Source organism: Crocuta crocuta, unplaced genomic scaffold, assembly GCF_008692635.1.
Source record: "Crocuta crocuta isolate KB4526 unplaced genomic scaffold, BGI_CrCroc_1.0 scaffold193, whole genome shotgun sequence".
Classification (NCBI taxonomy): Eukaryota; Metazoa; Chordata; class Mammalia; order Carnivora; family Hyaenidae; genus Crocuta; species Crocuta crocuta.
This window is the reverse complement of record NW_027529624.1, coordinates 1,835,381-1,853,624: the sequence shown is the minus strand read 5'-3', so window position 1 is coordinate 1,853,624 and position 18,244 is coordinate 1,835,381. Positions and strand designations below refer to the sequence as shown.

The following is an 18,244-nucleotide window of genomic DNA, read 5'->3' as shown; positions in this document are numbered from 1 at the left end:
CTGTAATCCACCTATTCAAAGGAGGTTTTAGGACCACAGTGGGAGCCGAAGCCCCTGGTTTCCTCCGGATCACCTCTGCGGTGCTGGAATTACGATTCTGTACCTGTCACCTTCTTAATGACTCTAGGTTAAGGGTATAGGGTAGGGACTTTCCATGGGGATTCAAATCCCAGTGCTGTCACTTGCTGGGTTGGTGACCTTGAGCAAGTTATTTCACCTTAGGCCTCAGTTTCCTTTTGGAGGTGCTGGCTGTGATGGCCTCCTAGGCTGTTGTGGCAATCAGATGGGACGTGTGACATGTGCAGGCATGGTGCCTGGCACGTGATAAACACGCCTCCTCGTCATACACTTATCATCCTCTCCATAAAACATCTTGGGGTGCCCATAGGTCCCGAATCTGTGCTAGATCTTGGGATATAAAAACAAACTAGATACAGTTTATCCTAATTCCCCCCTCTTTCACCCAAACACGAGAGTGTGGGCATCAAAAAGAATCCTGCCTCCTTTTTGATTAGACGCATTGGAAGGTTTAACGCTTCTTCCAACAGAAATGCTGGGGCACGTGACAATTTGGGGACGTCTCTTTGAGCCTCTGCCCACTTTCAGAGCCTGGGGCACACGCTGTCCAATTAACTCACGAACAGAAGATGGTTCTCTTTGGATCACAAATCAGATTTTAGGAAACAACCCAAAGTCATTTGGAACCAAGTTTGAAGGATAAAGTGACTGGAATAGCCCTTTCATCCCAAACATTTGTTGCGGGGTGGGGGGTGGGGAGAGAGACAAGAATAAGGCAGGATTCTAGAGCATTGAAATAAATATCCTCAAATGGCTTCTAACTTCTCAGGGGCACTTGCCAAAGAAGTGGTCCAGTCCTACCGTGACTGTGAAGCAGAATGAGGACCCGGCCTCCTGAGGTGGCCACTGAAAGGGCAGTGCTCACTCTGCTCATTCCAACATGTGGTTGAAAGAAAATCAATTCAGTCATTTAATAGTGAACCCTACCAGTGAAGATGACCCTAGGCATGCCCAGATAACTGAAGAAGCCTGATGCTGAGTGGTCTCATCACCTTACCTAGACCCCCTCTTCTGGGAAGGAGAGCACTGAGTAACTCCTGACCGTTTTCAGAAGGGTTCCGGGAAGCAGTTTATGCAATCCTTTCTGGGTGACCTAATTCCTTGAGGCTGGCATGGTGTCTGAGTCACTTCTGCATCCTTGAAGCCCAGCATATTCCTTTGCACACAGCAGGTCCTCAATACGTGTTTGGTGGAGGGATTGTTGCGGTCATATATTCATTCAACAAATATTTACTGATCTCCTACCACCTGCCAAGTGCTGGGGAGCACTTGGTGAGCAAGATAGTCCTTGTTTGCACATAGGGAACAGATTAGATGGTGGGGAAGATGGATAAAGATACAGGTAATCTTTAAAATTCAACAAATATTTATTGCATTCCAGCCAGTGCTTCCGACAGTAAGGAAACAGCACAGAGCAAAACAAAGGCCCTGTCCTGTAAGGGCGTACGTTCTAGTACACATGTCCCTTACATGGAAATTAGAACCCCAGATGTGGTTCCCTGTGGGAAAATGCTTTCACATCGAGATTAGATTTCTTGGGACTGTCCTAAGCTTCAGGTCTGGTATGAATGGGAATAGGCCTTCCAGCTTAGCCTGGGCCCCTAAATGCCATTCACAGCACTCTGTCTCTATAGAAGTGAGTTCAGAGGTCCAAATAACCAGCTTATGCACAAACTTGTATGGACCATCTGAATACGGGAGCTTTCACAAACTGGGGTCTCACAGACATGCTTTGCTTGGCCTGAACACTGTTGGCCCAATTTTTAAAATTCAGGACATTTCACATAAGAATCTGGCTTCTTTTGAAAAGGCTGAGATCTGGCAATGCTGGAACCTTATTCCCGCATGACAATAATTGGCCAGAGGTAAGTGCTGGCCTCAAGTTGGCCAGAGTTCTCACTCCTCCCTACTTTTCTGACACCTAATCTAGTTTCTGTTCCTTGTCTGGATCCTGTAGCTTCTTGTGTTTATGTGAGGTATGACCTGTGCCCTGGTTCACTTTGCAGTCTATCTGGGAAGAATAATGCCATCAAAATATGAAAAATTAACTACTACAAGAGCAGTCAAAGCTGGGAGAACAGAGAGATTCCTGTGTAGATGAGAAGAAGTAATTAAGGTTTCATGGATGAACTGGGAGTTGAACTTTGTGACAGCTAGCATTGGTTGCGAGGCAGGTGTGAGGCACTGAGTATCTGGTATCTCCTTCCATCCTTGTGAGAACCATATAAGGTAGGTTTTATACCCTTGTAGCCAATGAGGAAACTGGATACATGGGTATAAAACCTACCTCAAATGGTAGGTTTCTATGGCTCAGGGAGTGGAGCTCATGTGCCCACAGTTGTGCAGCCAGTAAATGGGAGAGTCTTCCTCTAACCCACTGCAGTGTCCTGCTATGGCAGATGGAGGGGATTCCAGGCCAAGGAGGAGAGCAAGGGTGAGAGACAACGTGCTTCGGGTGATGGAGACAATGGTCTGAGTGGAGAAAGGGCTTGCAAAGGAACCTCTAAAGAATCAAAGGGGGAGTGGCTATGGAGGATCTTTCAATGCCCACAAGAGAATATGGCCTGGCACAGACGTCTGGCAACCCTCGGAGTTCAAGAATTACTACAGAAGTGTTACTGATGGGAGGCGATGGAGCAGTACTCAGCGAGCTGAAAAAATAAAGACTGAGAGATAGGAAGACCAGAGTGTTTCTGGGGTGCTGTAGAAATGATAATAATGTCATCGGTAACAACAGTCACTAAGATGAATTTAAAGCTCACTATGTTCTATTAGACAACAACGAATTGATTGTAAATGAATATAACAATAAAAACAAGAGACATCCAAGTTACCGTGGTTTCATCTTAGGCAACTGAGAGTCCCATTAAGCAGCTTCCTCTCAGGGTGCCTGGGTGGCTCAGTCGGTTAAGCGTCTGACTCTTGACTTTAGCTCAGGTCATGATCTCATAGTTCATGGGTTCGAGCCCCATGTTGGGCTTCACACTGTCAGTGTGGAGCTTGCTTGGGATTCTCTGTCTCCCTCTCTCTGCCCCTCCCTGCCCCCAAAATAAATAAATAAACTTAAAGAAAAAGCAATTTCTTTCAAAGTTTTGATTTCAACTCTGTAGACTATGGTGGAACATTTTCCAGTCTAATACACACACACACACACACACACACACACACACACACACACACACGAACAACTTGGGTGGCTGCAACTTTGTGTAGGACAAGCTATGGGGAGAGAGAAAGTATCCCTTTTTGCTTATCCTTGCTAATCATTTCCCAAAATTAACTTCGGCCAGAAAAATTCATAGGTACATTCAATATGCATGCATTTCAAGCCATTCAGAGTTCGTCTTACAAAAGGCATATGATCCTTTAAAATGATAGGGGGCCATTTTTTTTTTCAAGTTTATTTCTTTATTCTGAGAGAAAGACAGAAACCAAGAGTGGGGGAGGTGCAGAGAGAGAGAATCCCAAACAGACTCCTTACTGTCAGCACAGAGCTTGATGTAGGACTCGAACCCATGAACCATAAGACCATGACCTGAGCTGAAACCAAGAGTGGGACACTTAACCAACTGGGCCACCCAGTGCCCCTAGGGGGCCAGTTAAGTTTTCTTTTAAATGTTCATTTATTTGGGGGGGGGGGCAGAAAGAGAGGAAGAGAGAAAGATCCCAAGCAGTCTCTACACTGTCAGCATGGGCTTGAACCCATGAACCATGAGACCATGACCTTAGCCAAAACCAAGAGTGGGACACTTACCTGGCTGAGCCACCCAGTCACCCGTAGAGGGCCAGTTAAGTTTTCTTAGGCATGACTGCAGCATGATCAGATTCTATGGAAAGGTCATTCTGGCACTTCTATGGTAGGAGGGCAGGGCTGACTAGTGAGACCTGGCACATGATCACTGACTAAATCATATCTGTTGAACGAATGGATGAACAAATGAGACCAGTTAGGAGCTACTATAAGACTTCAAGCAAGAAGTGATGGCTGTGAACTGGAGGAGCAGTCGTGGGGGCAGAGATAAGACTCAGTGCGTGTTGTTTCTCGTGCTGCCCAATGTGAGATGGACGGGACCAACCAGGGCAAGCTCTTCAGTTCCTAACTGGACTGACTGGCTGACCGGAGGCACCATTGCTCACAGTGAAGAACTGCAAGGGAGTTATGGAGGGCGGGAATAATGTGGTGTTACAGAGCACAGTCTCCCAGGTAGATTCCTGGCTCCCCTTCCCATTCGCTACTTTACTTAAGCTCCCCTGTGCCTGAGTTTATATTTGATATTCTTGTGGCTTGTTTGCTCACTAAGTACAGCCAAGGTATCAGCATTAAAATAGAATCCCATTAAATACATCCCATTAAATGAGCTCATAGCAGCAACAAACTGTGTCTGAATCCAGATGAGTGTAAGTCACAGTTCACACAGGCTGAGTTAATTAAGCAGTTACCTGCCAAAGGCCAGAGCCTTCTAAATAACTACAATTCCATCCACATTTATTCCTCTTCCCAGAGCTTCTTCACCTCAAGGTATCTAGGTGGCTTATGACTATGAAGCATTTTAATAAGCTCTACGAATGAATAGATGTAACTGGCATTAAGGACAACTTTGATGCTTGATGAGTTTCTGCAGAAATAGCATCATGATACCTTTACCCAAACCTCCTTACAAAATCCAGAGGGTCCGCGTGTGTACTGAAGTTGCTAATTGGAATGTCCGCTTCGCTGACCAAGGCATGGCAGAAAGAAAGGCAGTTAATTATTTCTCTTCATATCTGATGAAATTTCCCCTTCTCTTCCTCACTTGTAGAGGACATCATTAGTCTGACATGCTGAACAATACTCCATTATACCTGGATATTTTTAACGACCACCAAAAAATTCCCCACGTCTTCCATTTTTCTGATCTTCTGTTTAATAACTTGATCATATTTGAATTGAACGTATCCTATTATGGGGAGATAATGAACTCCGTCTACTAGCCAACGGGAGTCATTATCTGCGGTATACATTTTGAAAAAGATCTCCTCATGAGGCTTTGGCCTGTGGCAACCCAGGGCAGGGGAGGTAGCTCCGAATCAGCACTTGACAATGAAGAGTAAATGTTTCAGCGCCCAGCAGAATTGTTCCCGCTGCTCTCCTTTGAAACCTGTCCTCTTCTCTGTACGTATGAGCTTTCAGTTCAGAATCTCCACTCCCTGGGTCTTTGCAGACATGTCTACAACAGAAGCTTTCTCTTCTATTTTACCAGAAGATCAGACAGCAGGATTTTTAAAATCTTTGCAGAACATAGTCTCTGAGGTTGTCCCAGAGATTGAAAAATATGTGAAAACAAACTTGCTAAGCAATCAGAGGCCGAACAGTAGTCTAAACCCATCAGTGGCTCCCCTTTGCCTCTGTGGAGAAGTTCTAATTCCCTCCCGTGGCATGTAACGCCCCCACCATTTGACCCCTGACTATTTCTCCAGGCTTCTCTCGACCCATTCCTCTACACATGCACTTCTCTCCAGTCAATCGGGCCATTGATCTTGCACGCGCCCTCCCCACCCTGTATGTTCCAGGATGTTCCGACCACAGGAGGTGAGCCTCCTGCTGTGCCTTGTCCTCTAAGGCTCAGCTCAAATTTCTCTCCCCTGACACTATGTTTAATTCCCACTCGGCCCCATCTGCTAATGGCCTCTTAGTTGGATCTTCATCCTTGCCAGATTCACAGATTCATTCCCTCGAGAGCGTGCAGAGTGCTGCGATGGGCACCCACAGGCACGGAGTTGCGTCTGCGGAGAAAGTTTTGACAGGAAGCGCAGTCTCTGCCCCCAAAGCTCTCACCACTTGCTGGGGGTTCCCACAGCTCCTCACATCTGTCTGCGGCTCCAACCGCCCCCGCTGAGAAGCAGCACTAGGTTCAGAGACAGCGGTCACTGAGGTTAAACCCTGCCCACACCACCTGCAAGGCACTACAGGCTTGGATGTACTGCTTGAACCCTCAGATTCTTGCCTCCTTCATTGGGAACATGATGCAAAGGATACCTAATACCCATCCCCCTAGGCTGCTGAGGGGACTAAACAAGAATCCACGCACACCCTGCAGCCCTCTAGCTGGCGGAGGGGACACTGGATAAGGGGCACCTGTCAGTAGTATTCTAGGTTACTGTGGAATGTCCCGGTAACAATTTACCTCTTAGACTGAAAGTCCTTTGAAGGCAGGGACCAAACTGTATCCCTATTTATGTTAGCACACATCCTAGTACTGTGCCCTGAACACAGTCAGTCAACACTGCAGAAGCAAGAGAGGAGGAGGTGGGAAGGAAGGAAAGCAGATTTTTGCACAGATCAGACTCCTGCACAGACCAGACTTTGGTACAGATCAGACTTTTGCACAGATCAGAAAAGTTCTTTTTTTAACCTTAAGACCCGGATAATTGAAGAAAACCCCTGAGTACTATGAACATATTTGATTTATCTTTTCTGTGCCAGGGATATTCACATTGGCTATCACTACTCACACAAGATGGGAGACATCATCTCCATGACCTGGAGGAAGAAAAGGGAGGGCCAGGCAGAGCGACTTGCCCAAAGCCACTCTGCTGGGAAAAGCCAGGTGTGGAGTATGAACTCCGGTACGAGGCTCCTACAGCTCTCACTGTGTGCTAAGGACTGACATTCATTTGTTCAGTGAGCCAGCACACATTTACTGAGCACCTACTGCGTGCCGGGCACTGCATAATACAGCAGTGAGCAACAATATACAGTCCTTGCTGTTGCCTTTAGGGAGCTGACAACTGATCAGAAGAAAATGGGAACCAAGGAGAGAACATCACCGGACAAGAAATGGTGGGCACTGGCTCTGGCTAGGTCTGAGGCTGAACCTATAAAGAGCCAAAACAAATAAAGAAACAAAACCGATCCATTTTTATTTAAACAGCCCTTAAGCCCACGATTTGCTGCGGGGTAGACACGCCAACCAGAAACACGAGTTCAGGTGGACCTGGTATTTCTTTCTCCCAGAGCCTCAGCTGGCTCTCCCTCCCCTTTGAGGGCCTTCTTGGGAATCAGGCAATCTCCCCTCGGATGGAGTGAGACTGTGACGCTCTGCTGTGTTCAGCTGTCTGCCTTGGTTTCTTCCTCTTTAAACAGGGGTGACGGTCCTGCCGACTCGACAGGGTTTTCAGGAGGAGCGGAAGAGCTTGGCTGGTGAAGTCGCCTGGCCTAGTTTGCCGCTGGCGTCTGCTTCACCTGTAGGTAGGGCTGATGCGGAGCGATGGACTGAATCGGGGATTTAGTGCCACCATTGTGGTGATGGAAGCGGACCCGAACCTGGAGTCATCTAATCCATATCCTGTGGTTGGCCCACAAGCTACTGGGCTGGTATCCCAGAAAGGCCTGGGATTAGCCAGCTTCCAGAATCCCTATGCTCAGTTTTTTTTGTTAAAGTCGCCCCCTTCCTTTTTTTTTTTTTTTTTTGACAAAAACTAGGCTCTAGATAATAGCACAGTGTCACAAGTTCGACTGTTAGCAATGCTTCTGTCTGGGCCAGGGGTCGGCAGCCCAGAGCTCTGGTGGCTACCAATGACAGCTGAGGTGATTTGAGTACCATTCTTTATCATAAACCATCCTCCTCAACATTCTCTTTCCATCCCTTCCCGTCTCTACTCAGCTCTCCTTCACCATTCAAACAAGGCCGCAAAGAACATCCTCACACGCCCTCTTGCACACCTGTGGGGGTGTTCTCTGTACTGGTGTCAAGAAGAACTCCCCTATGACCCAGCAATAGCACTGCTAGGAATTTACCCAAGGGATACAGAAATGCTGATGCATAGGAGCACATGTACCCCAATGTTCATAGCAGCACTCTCCACAATAGCTAAAACATGGAAAGAGCCTAAGTGTCCATCAACAGACGAATGGATCAAGAAGATGTGGTTTATCTATACCATGGAATACTCCATGGCAATGAGAAACAATGAAATCTGGCCATGTGTAGCAACATGGATGGACCTTGAGGGTGTTATGCTGAGTGAAATAAGTCAGGCAGAGAAGGACAAATATCATGTGTTTGCACGTATAGGAGGATTAGGAGGAACTTGACGGAGGAACAAGGGGGAGAAGAAGGGCGGAAATGGTGGGGGAAAGGGAGAGAGGCAAACCATGAGAGACTCTTGAATGCTGACAAAAACTGAGGACTGATGGATGTGGGGGGAGGGGGGGATGGGCATGGAGAAGGACACTTGTGGGGATGAGCACTGGGTGTTATGTGGAAACTAATTTGACAATAAACTATTTGTAAAAAAAATAAAAAAAATTAAAAAATAAAATAAAAAAATTAAAAAAATTAAAAAATTAAAAAAAAAGAAGTTCTGGGTGTTCACGGCAAAATGTTAGTGGGACTACAAAACTGCCCCGTCAAATGGCTTTCCCATCAGACCTTAGTATTATACCTCAGCCACAGCACAAAATACTTTAAGAAAAGAACAGGATCCTAGCTCCACACCCTAGCATCTCATTCTTTGAGACACGCCCTTCCCGCTGTCCTGCTCAGTTACCTTTCTGCCTCTGGGGTGCAGGGTTTCTACCAGGGCACCGGTCACACCTACAGGCGTTATCTGACATCTCCGGCTGTTTTCAGTGCTAAAAATATTCAGTATCCCTTTCTGGAACAAGGTAGCCTAACTCATATAATGGAAGCAAATAATGTTCTGTCACTGTTGAAATAAAGGCTCAAATCAGAGATGGGTACCAAACATCGGGTACCGACTACTCCATGACTCTGGTCCAGGAGCTGCTGTGACCTGTTCTGAAACTTCAACACATGTCTTCTGGAAGCCCAGCTCTCAACCCCCGGCCTCCAAGAACATGTTAAAGAGAAACACGAAATTTCTTTTGTTTCATACTAATTTGAAGGATTGAAAGGTCACCAATCACCCAAGACCTCTTTTTAATTTTTTTGAAAGAAAGAAAGAAAAAAAAAATGCCTCCCCCAAGAAAGTGATGATTTGGTCTTCTACTCTCCTCCCCCCATCCCCCCCACACCCCATAAACTGCTGAAAGGGGAGATGCCTCCACCCGACTGGCGTACAGGGAGCCAGAAGTGACACAGGCAACACGGGAGGTGTGGGAGAGGCGGGGATGTGCTGGCGGCAAGCAGGCCAGGATGCTGGAACAGGCCGCTTTCGAGTCCAAAATCCTCGGCCTGAATAGGGGTTATTGTGTGGCCGGGACTCCAGCAGCGCTCCCCGTCCCCAGCGGCTTGGGCTTTACTAACCCTTGGGACCGAGGATGCTAGAAAGTGTTTGGCAGAAGGCATTTGACAATATTTGCCTGTTTTCTGCTGGGAGCTGCCTCCAGGTCACGTGGCCCCAATTATTTTAGGTGGCTCGGCCACTGTATCGAGTGGGGATGGTCTCCGGGGCGATGGGGAGGGGGCTTGTGGCGAGGAGGGAGGTGCAAATAGCCAGGAGCCCAATTCCCAAAATGGTCCAAGGGACCCAGGAGAGCTCGGCACTGTCGGGGGACAAGTGTCCTCTGCACCCTGAGGGACCTCTGTCTGAGGGGCCACGTGCTGCCACTGCAGAAAGCAGACAACATGAAGGATGCACGTGTCTCAGAGAATGAGGTGCCATGGTGTGGGGCTAGGGTCCCCCCTCCTTTTTTAAAGTATTTTATACTGTGGGTGAAGATACTAAATGGCAAAGCCATTTGAGTGGGCAAATACTAGTCCCATTAATATTTTCCGGCCACCCAGCTCTTCTTCTTCTCAACGCCAACACAGAGAACACTCCCCCAGGTGTGCATGGGGGTAGAGTAGCAAGATGCTCTTTGCGGCCCTTGTCCGTAAGGGCAAAGAGGAGATTTGGACATGGCATAAACGTCCATCAGGAGGAAAGTGGTGAAATGGATCTGTGGTGGTCTTACGTGGACTCGTGCGCAACAGTTAAAATGAGGCTGTTCTTTATGGACTAAGGTGAGTATGGCTTCAGGACATTCCAGTGAGGAAAGGGCAACTCGCGGGTCAGTACAGTGTGGCGGGCTGTTAGACAGTCCTGACTGCAATACATCTGCATTTCCCTCGGAAAGGAGAAAATCCCAAACTTAAAACTCCACCCGTCAGAAACTTCTGTTGGCACACATGCGTGTAAACGCACAGGCAAGACATGTAAACGCACACATGTACACGCTTCTCACGGTCACAGGGTCTCTCTGGAGCAGGAGCCCCAAACTACAAGAAAGAACGGACGATAGCCTTATCTAGGGTGTTTTAGTTTTCAAGTGAGGAAACCTATCACTGTGTAAATAAAATAAAATAAGAACAAAATAAGGATGTATTGAATGTGTTCGTATCTTGCCTTTTTCTAAGAGGCTAACAAAAGAAAAAAGAAGAAAGTCAAACAGAAGCAAGAGATGGAAAAGTGCATAAACATCTGAACTCGCCGGTGAACAGAGCAAAAGGGAGACATGGTATAACTTATGTCACTTTCCCTTGCAAAATGGTGTGCGGAGGGGCAGGGGGGGGGGGTGCACCTAGTTCCTCCTGAGAGACAAAGTATTTACACCAAAACTACATTCTAAAAACTTTACTTGCGTGGAACTTTATATAGGAGGTCACATGTCCTCCATCTTGGTTTTAGGCATGACTCTGTTCTTGAGAGAAAAGTCCTCCTTCTTCCCTGCTTTTCACAGACCTTCTCCTCTGCCTCCATCTCCCACCTCATCTGTATCATTCTCCTGTCACTGGCCACCTTCTGGGGCTCCTCCAACAAGCTCAGCCTGCCTCCCATCCTGGAGGGAGCGGCCGATGCTACAGTGTGTGCCCAAGAGACTCTGGTCTCTCTGAAGGGCCAACCCGACCTTAGAACCTCCCCGCAACACACACACACACACACACACACACACACACACACACACACACACACAGGATTACTGAACACTCTGCTGCAGCCTCCTGTCCGCGGGCACCTCCTCTGCGTCTCCCAGTGTCCCTGACACACCCATGTGCCGATATCGGACACACACCTGAATAAACCACCTGCACACCCATATCTGCTCAGTCTGCCTCTGGGAAAGGCTAGCCTACAATAGTTCAGCCTTTTTAGAAACTGTTCCTCTGCCTAGAATGTTCCCTGCCCCTGATTTTCACAGGGTCATGTTGAAGGCTTCTTGTCATACGAATGTGCGCTTAAATGTCACCTCCTCCGGGAAGCTTTCCCACACCACTCCACCTGAAATACCCTCTGAGACACTACCCTGTCAGCCAGTTCTAACTCTCTGCACAACACGTGTAAGTATCTAATGCATTCCTTATTTATTTATCATTAATATGATACTTTTATATCATAAAACTTTCCCCCTCATCGCTCCTGGTCTAGCTTACTCACCATTGCATTCTCAGAGCCAAGAGCTTCGTGAATTAGTCAGAGGAGGTGCCCAGTCAACACTTCGTGAATTAGTCAGTGGCTGAAATTCTATCTTATACATATAAAGGGAACTGGAGGACAATTTGATGTTCTTTGAACAACTTAATGTCTTTTGATAATTTAATAAAACAAAAATTTACAAATTCTTGAATCTGATTTGGCCTTGAAAGAAAATTTAGTTAAAAAAAAAAAAATCCCCTGCCTGACTTTGTGAATTGGACGATGACATTTCTTCTGGAATGATCTATGGGACTCTTTATGTAGAAAAAGATATTCTGTACAGAGTTAGGTACAGGAGGGGTGAACTGGCTACACACATCAGGAAGGAGAGAAACCCTGCTCTGGGATGCCCTTGGGGGGCTCAGAAGGCAAGGTATGCCAAGTAGCTGGCTCTACATCAGATGCTTCACGCACTTTCTTTGTCCTACCTCAGTCTCCTCTTAACGACTACCCTAAGAGTTAGATATCACTGCTGTCCCCATTTTACAGCTGAGGAGACTGGGGTACAGAGAAGTTAAAGACCTCACCCAAGGCTACACAGCTGGGGGTTAAGCTGCACGGTCTATCACCTCACTGTTTCCGGGCAGATATCAGACAATCACAGAAAAATAGGAACGAACACAGTGATTTTCTTCTACTCAAATTCTCTCAAGTTTTTATTCTGAAATGTGCAAGGTGTTCGGGTTTTTAAAGTCAGTGTGTCTGCCAATTCCTTGCATTTCTAGAAATTCTCATGTCCAAAAGTCCTTTCTATTGATGCCTCATTAGATGTCCTGGCATTATGGAAATTTGTGTGACCATGATTTGGGGAGAAGGGTGCAGGCACAGGTTTGACCAGGGATATAGAGTCGAATTTTAAAGAAAACAAAAGCAGCAAATTCAGTGAGAAAAAGACTATAGAGACAAAATGATGGAAACAAGCCAAAGTCTGGAAATCAAGCTCTTGAAAACAACCTTTGCTGCCCTTGAGGCAAGCTGACTGTGGAGACTCTGGTTAAAGAAGATTGAGTTACGCTCCTGAATGCTTTCTCCCGATGCACCTTCCTCTCACCTGTGCATGGATTAGTCAGGAGAATCTAATGTGATTTGCTCCTTAAAGCCCATCTGCTCCCTTTTCTCATTTGTTCTCTCCTCTCCATCCATCCTGAGTCTTCTCTTTCTTTCTTCCAAAGCAGAGGCTTTGCAGTTAAAGAGGCCCAGCCTGTGCCACTTCATGGCTCTGTGTACATTCAGGCAAATGATTTAACTGTCTAAGCTTTATTTTCCTCATCTGTGAAATGGGCATAATGATGCCAACTTCAGAGAATTATGAGAATTCAGGGCACCTGAAGTGCCTGGCATGGAGGCTGGCATAATCAATCGCTCTTAGGGTCTTCCCCTCCCCACTTCTCCTTCCCTCCCCTTCCTTCCTTAATCCCCTCAGGTTTACTGGGCTGCACTGCCAGGGGAATCATAGCCCTAACTGACATGGAGTTTTGAGGAATGAGTCTCAAGTGTAGACATCTCTGGTGCTCAAAGCTACAACATAACTTCTAAGTAAAGCTCTTAGAGGAAAATTCACCTGGAAACCTCAAACATGAAAGCAACCACTTACACAACATCCATTAAATATTTCACCAAGTCCAGGAATTCCAAATAGTAAATGTAAAGCCACTAAAGGAGATAATGCTTGTTAATGTTACTAGTGTTAAAAAATAATTGTAGTATAGTTGCAACTGAGTATTAATTCAGTAAGGGATCATCAGCAGGGGGTGAACAGACCTACACGTGTGTAATCTGCTGCATCCTTATTAATTGTAAAAATGGATTCCATTAAGTCAGTTAACAACACCCATGTGGCATCCAGTCCTTGCCAGGGTCTTGACGATGGAAAACAATACCTTCCCCCAAATAAAATAAATATGAAAATCCAAATCTCCAGGCTGGACCTAAGCTGAGTATTTTACACACAGCTGCAAATTAAATTGACTGCACGTTAGGCAATTGGATGTCAAGTCCTCACGTTGATGTCAAACTTTCCAGTGATGCTCTATTCTACCAGCAGGAAGCTGCAGGTATGTGAGCACCCCATCAAGAGAGAACTTGCTGAAAATGAACTTACCATTGCAGAGTAGCAGGAGTGGAGTGGGGCTTGGATGCTCTATTGTTTTCTTTTTCCTCATCTGTTAAAGGAAAGAAAAAGGAGCTACCTTCAGTAGGAAAAGCAAAAGGCTTCGCAGCTCTCCCAAAGTTCCCTCAAATATTATTGCTTTTGAAAGCAACCATACTTCGGCCTCTCCAACTTGTTAGACTTCTTCTTGAATGAGAAAAAAAGGGGAAACTGACTTATACAGGGAAACTCTTACATCACTTTGCATTTTCATTTGACGTAACACTTTAAGAGTTGAAGATCTGTCTCTATCGCTGAGCCGTTATGACTGCATTCACCCAACTTGCTATTTTCCCAACTGTAGCCGGACATCTGACTCTAGATTCTGACCCTAAGAACATACTGACCTCACTGACCATTTGCTCCTGGTAACAGCCGGAGAACAGGCATTGTTGGGTAAGGGAGGGGGAGTTTAAGGGTTCAGGAGAATTAGAATAGCAATAGAACAGAGCGGAGATTGGCAATTCTTTCCTGTAGAGGGCCAGCCAGATAGCAAATATTTTAGGGCTTAGGGACCAAGAGACAAAATAAAAAAATATTATATAGTATTTATATAACAAGAGAAAAAAATTTCCACAAAACTTTTATTGATGAAATTCAAAATGTAATAACAGTAATTGAGTACAGTTTTTGTAATATAGGTCTATTAATAAGAATAATGGAACTGTTTGGGGGTAAGAGGCAACATTTTTCTTAACTGGAATTCAAAGTTCACATCTCTATCATTGAACAGATTATAAATACTCATCTGTAAAAACCATTCTTAACTTAGAGCCCTATGAAAACAGGCATCAGGCTAGATTTGGACTGTGAGGTTCTGGTTTGCTGATTTCTACAACACAGCAATCTGAGCAATACATCAATCTTTGAAGAACTACTAAGAATCAAAGAAGAACTACTCACAATTTCATCATGGATTAACTGAGAAATACAAGTAATTAGCCTCATCCAGTTCCTAATAAAGATCATTAATACAAATAGTCAAAATAAAAAGTCTTGATCCACAGAGTTTGACCCAAGAAGACCGCTATGCATAACAATCTCAAGAGAAAATTAATCACATCAAGACCTACAAGTATAACCAACAAAATTTACAAAGAACATGTCAAATGGTCAAAGAAATAAATCTGTGGTGTAAAATTTATATGGAAAAGAATCTGTATATCCATAAAAATATTTTAAGTAAAACAAAAATGAACATGGAAGAAAATGAAATATGGTGTAGGAAAAAATATTTTTTTGAAATAAGTTATCTTAGGGGCACCTGGTTGGCTCAGTCAGTTAAGCTTCTGACTCTTGATTTCAGCTCAGGTCACGATCTCAAGGGTTGTGGGTTCAAGCCCCCATCGGGCTCCACGCTGACAGTGTGGAACCTGCTTCGGGTTCTCTATCTCCCTCTTTTATAGCCCCTCCCCCATTCACGCTCTCCCACTCTCTCAAAATAAATACTAATAGGCAACCAATGGAATGGGAAAAGACAGTTGTAAATGACATATCAGATAAAGGGTTAATATCCAAAATCTATAAGGAACTCACCAAACTCCACACCCAAAAAACAAACAACCCAGTAAAGAAATGGGCAGAAGATATGAACAGACACTTCTCCAAAGAGGACATCCAGATGACCAACAGACACACGGAACGATGCTCAGCGCCCCTCCTCATCACAGAACCACAAATCAAAACCACANGGATGGGCACAGAGGGGGGTACTTGTGGGGATGAGCACTGGGTGTTATATGGAAACCAACTTGACAATAAACTATTTGTAGAAAAAAAAGAAGTAAATAAATTAGCTTAATAAAATTGAATTCAGAAAATATTTTCTTGATGAAATGTATCAAGATTGGTGTAATTCCGATTAAAATGTGTATTCATAAACACCATGGCAGACACTGCTGTCACTTATTCAACAAGTGTATGTATCCCGCTTCTTCCTTATTGAACAGAACTGCAATTTAGCGGGGGCCATGTGTCCAAGGAGGGTGATTCCCTCTCAAACCCTAGAGAGGGAAATCCTGATTAATTGCAATCTACCATGGTAATTTTATCTACCGGCAAGCCACTGATGGGGTAGGTGTGACGGGTGACATGGTGCTTGCTGGCCCTTCGGACTTACACAGACACTCTCTGGGGGCTTTGGGGGAAGATATTTTTACCCTAATAAAAAGAGATGGAAGGCCTTGGTTTTGAACTTCTGGCCTCCAAAGCTGTAAAAAAAACAAGTATCTATTGTTTTATGCAAAAGCAAGCAAGCAAGCAAATAGGTGAGAGAATCTGGCCTGTCCAGGTTTTGACACGAGAGCGAGGCAGCAAGCTTTCAACCGGGGATAAAGTCCGTCCACGCTGAGGTAGCAGAGAGGAAAGGAGGAAAGACTGGGGGCTCTGAATGCCATGTTGTGCCCAATCAGCTGACCCCCCAAATGGCTGCCTCTTTGTTTTGTCAGATGATAAAATTTCCTTAGTTAATAAAACCTCTTTTCATTGGATATTCTCTTCCCTACCACCAAAACCATCTTAACTGATACAAACACTCACACCAACTGTTCTCAGGGACAAAGTGTCCCAGTACATCATGGGTTCAACACCTGCTCACAGTGCTTTGTCAACCTAGAGCTCCTTCTAAATGCTTCTCATCCTTTCCAGCGTAGAAGAAATGACACCACTTCTTTGAAGCCTTCCCTGATACTCTCCAAGTCAGGCATCACTGATCCCAACTATTCTTCTACAACCCATTACTTGTCTCTCGGTTAGACAGTTTAGCCACCAGGATCGTTATTTCTGTACACAGCCACATCCATCTCTCCAACTTCAGTATCCTACTTAAGAAGCTCCTACTTAAGAAGGCAGGGATGATATCTTAGTCATCTTTGTGTTTCCTCTCACTAGTGCCTTCCATCTGGCACTTAACAGTTGAGTCTGCCTTCCACAAATGTCTTCAACAATCTTAAAAAAAAAATAAATAGCACAATAAGGAGCACGAACACATGGGTCTCACAAGAATACAGACACACCAAAAAAATATGCGAACTCAGTTGTTCACAAAGAAACACGGAGAAAATAATAACGAGGCACAATTTTACATGTCTGAGAGTAACAAAAATTTTAAATAATGATAATCCCTAGTGCTGGTGTGTAAATGGTAAAACTGACAGTCACATATTTTACTAAAGGCAGTGTGAACTGGTACAAAGTTTTGGCAAGCAAACTGGCGGTAATAGTGAGAGCCATCTAAAATGTCCCGTCACTTGACCTCATAACCCAACTCCTAGAAATGATACTAAGCAAATAACTGAAAACAAATAAAAGACTATGTTAAGAAAAACAGGATTAATTGAGTTTCTTCTCAAACAAGGAAAAGTACATAAATGGCCTAAACACACCTCCTGGCTTCTGCTGGAACATGATTAACATTTACATTCCCATTAGAACTGGCAGAATCTCTTCCATCTCCTCTGCTTCTTTAAATTTTAGCATTTCAGCCAAACTGGACTAGATATCAAAAGACCTGTGTTCTAGAATCAATGCCAAAACTTAACTGGCCATGACTGAGCAAACCCTTCAACCTTTGAGCTTCACATTTCTTCATTTGTAAATGGTCATTTTATAGGGACAGTGAAAGGATTATATTAATTCAAAAAATATTTACTGAATAGCTAATTTATGCCAGCTAGACACACCGAGGATAAAGAAATTAAATTCCTGTCGTTCAGTCTGGTTGGAGAAATAGAAAGACAAATAGTGGAGAGAAAAGGCCAAGTTCAGTGAGAAGTGATAAATGCTACAACATGGGTAGGCAAGGAAGAGCCCGCCGACGCAGACTGCCTGAAAAAGCAGAGCCCATCATGGAAGGCTTACCAGAGAAAGCAGTGATAAGTGAGCTACATCGCCGAGTGTGCCAGAGATGGGAACCAGATGGCAAGGAAGTGGGAACCAAGCCAAGGGAAAAGAAGGTAGAGAAGGTATGGGACAGACCAAGACATGGGGACCCGTAAGCTCACGCCACCCTCCCAGGAGTAAGATGGCTACAGCATGGGTTGGTGTGGTGCAAGGGACTCTTCTGACAACTAATAACTCTGTTTAAGCTTCAAGACAGTTTCTTAAACTCAGGATAATAATCACGCCTGCCTTGAAAGGCTGCTGGCGGAATTAGTGAAATGAACCCAACACAGGTGAAGAGCTCCCAAATCTCATTTCCAGGGCTGCATGGCAAAGACCACCCTTGGCTTCTCTGGAAGCCGGGGTGGGGGTTGCCCAGAGCAGTTCTGTTCAGCCGTGGCTACTGTGGGAAGCAGGCCAGGGAGACCGAGCTTCTGCTCGGAAAGACTTCCAGAGGCAAAGACAGATGCGTGGATGGAGGACCCCCTTCCCACCCCCGCCCAGGCAAACACACACTGGGTGACATCACGGCTCCAAACAGGAGGTGGTATTTGAGCTGCGCCTTGAGGAGACAGTCAGGGTTTTTAAAATAACTCTGTTTTCTGTTCGCAGAAGTAATCCATGTCCATTTTTGATTTTGGAAAATATAGAGAAAATAGAAATCTCTGGACGTCTAAGCCCCTCTCAACACAGTGAACTATTGTTTTCCTCTTATTTACCTCCAGTCTGCTTTCAATGTTC

The 18,244-nt window shown here is 45.1% G+C and overlaps 1 protein-coding gene across 2 annotated transcripts in view; it reads right to left on the bottom strand.

Moving 5' to 3' along the window:
* Nucleotides 1-18,244, bottom strand: part of RFX4 (regulatory factor X4) — a 159,261-nt gene that overhangs the window by 98,619 nt on the left and 42,398 nt on the right. For both annotated transcript variants that reach the window (XM_077762006.1, XM_077762007.1), the window contains exon 3: nucleotides 13,577-13,637. In XM_077762006.1, coding sequence (XP_077618132.1) covers nucleotides 13,577-13,637 — 61 coding nt within the window. The remainder of the gene's footprint in view (nucleotides 1-13,576; nucleotides 13,638-18,244) is intronic.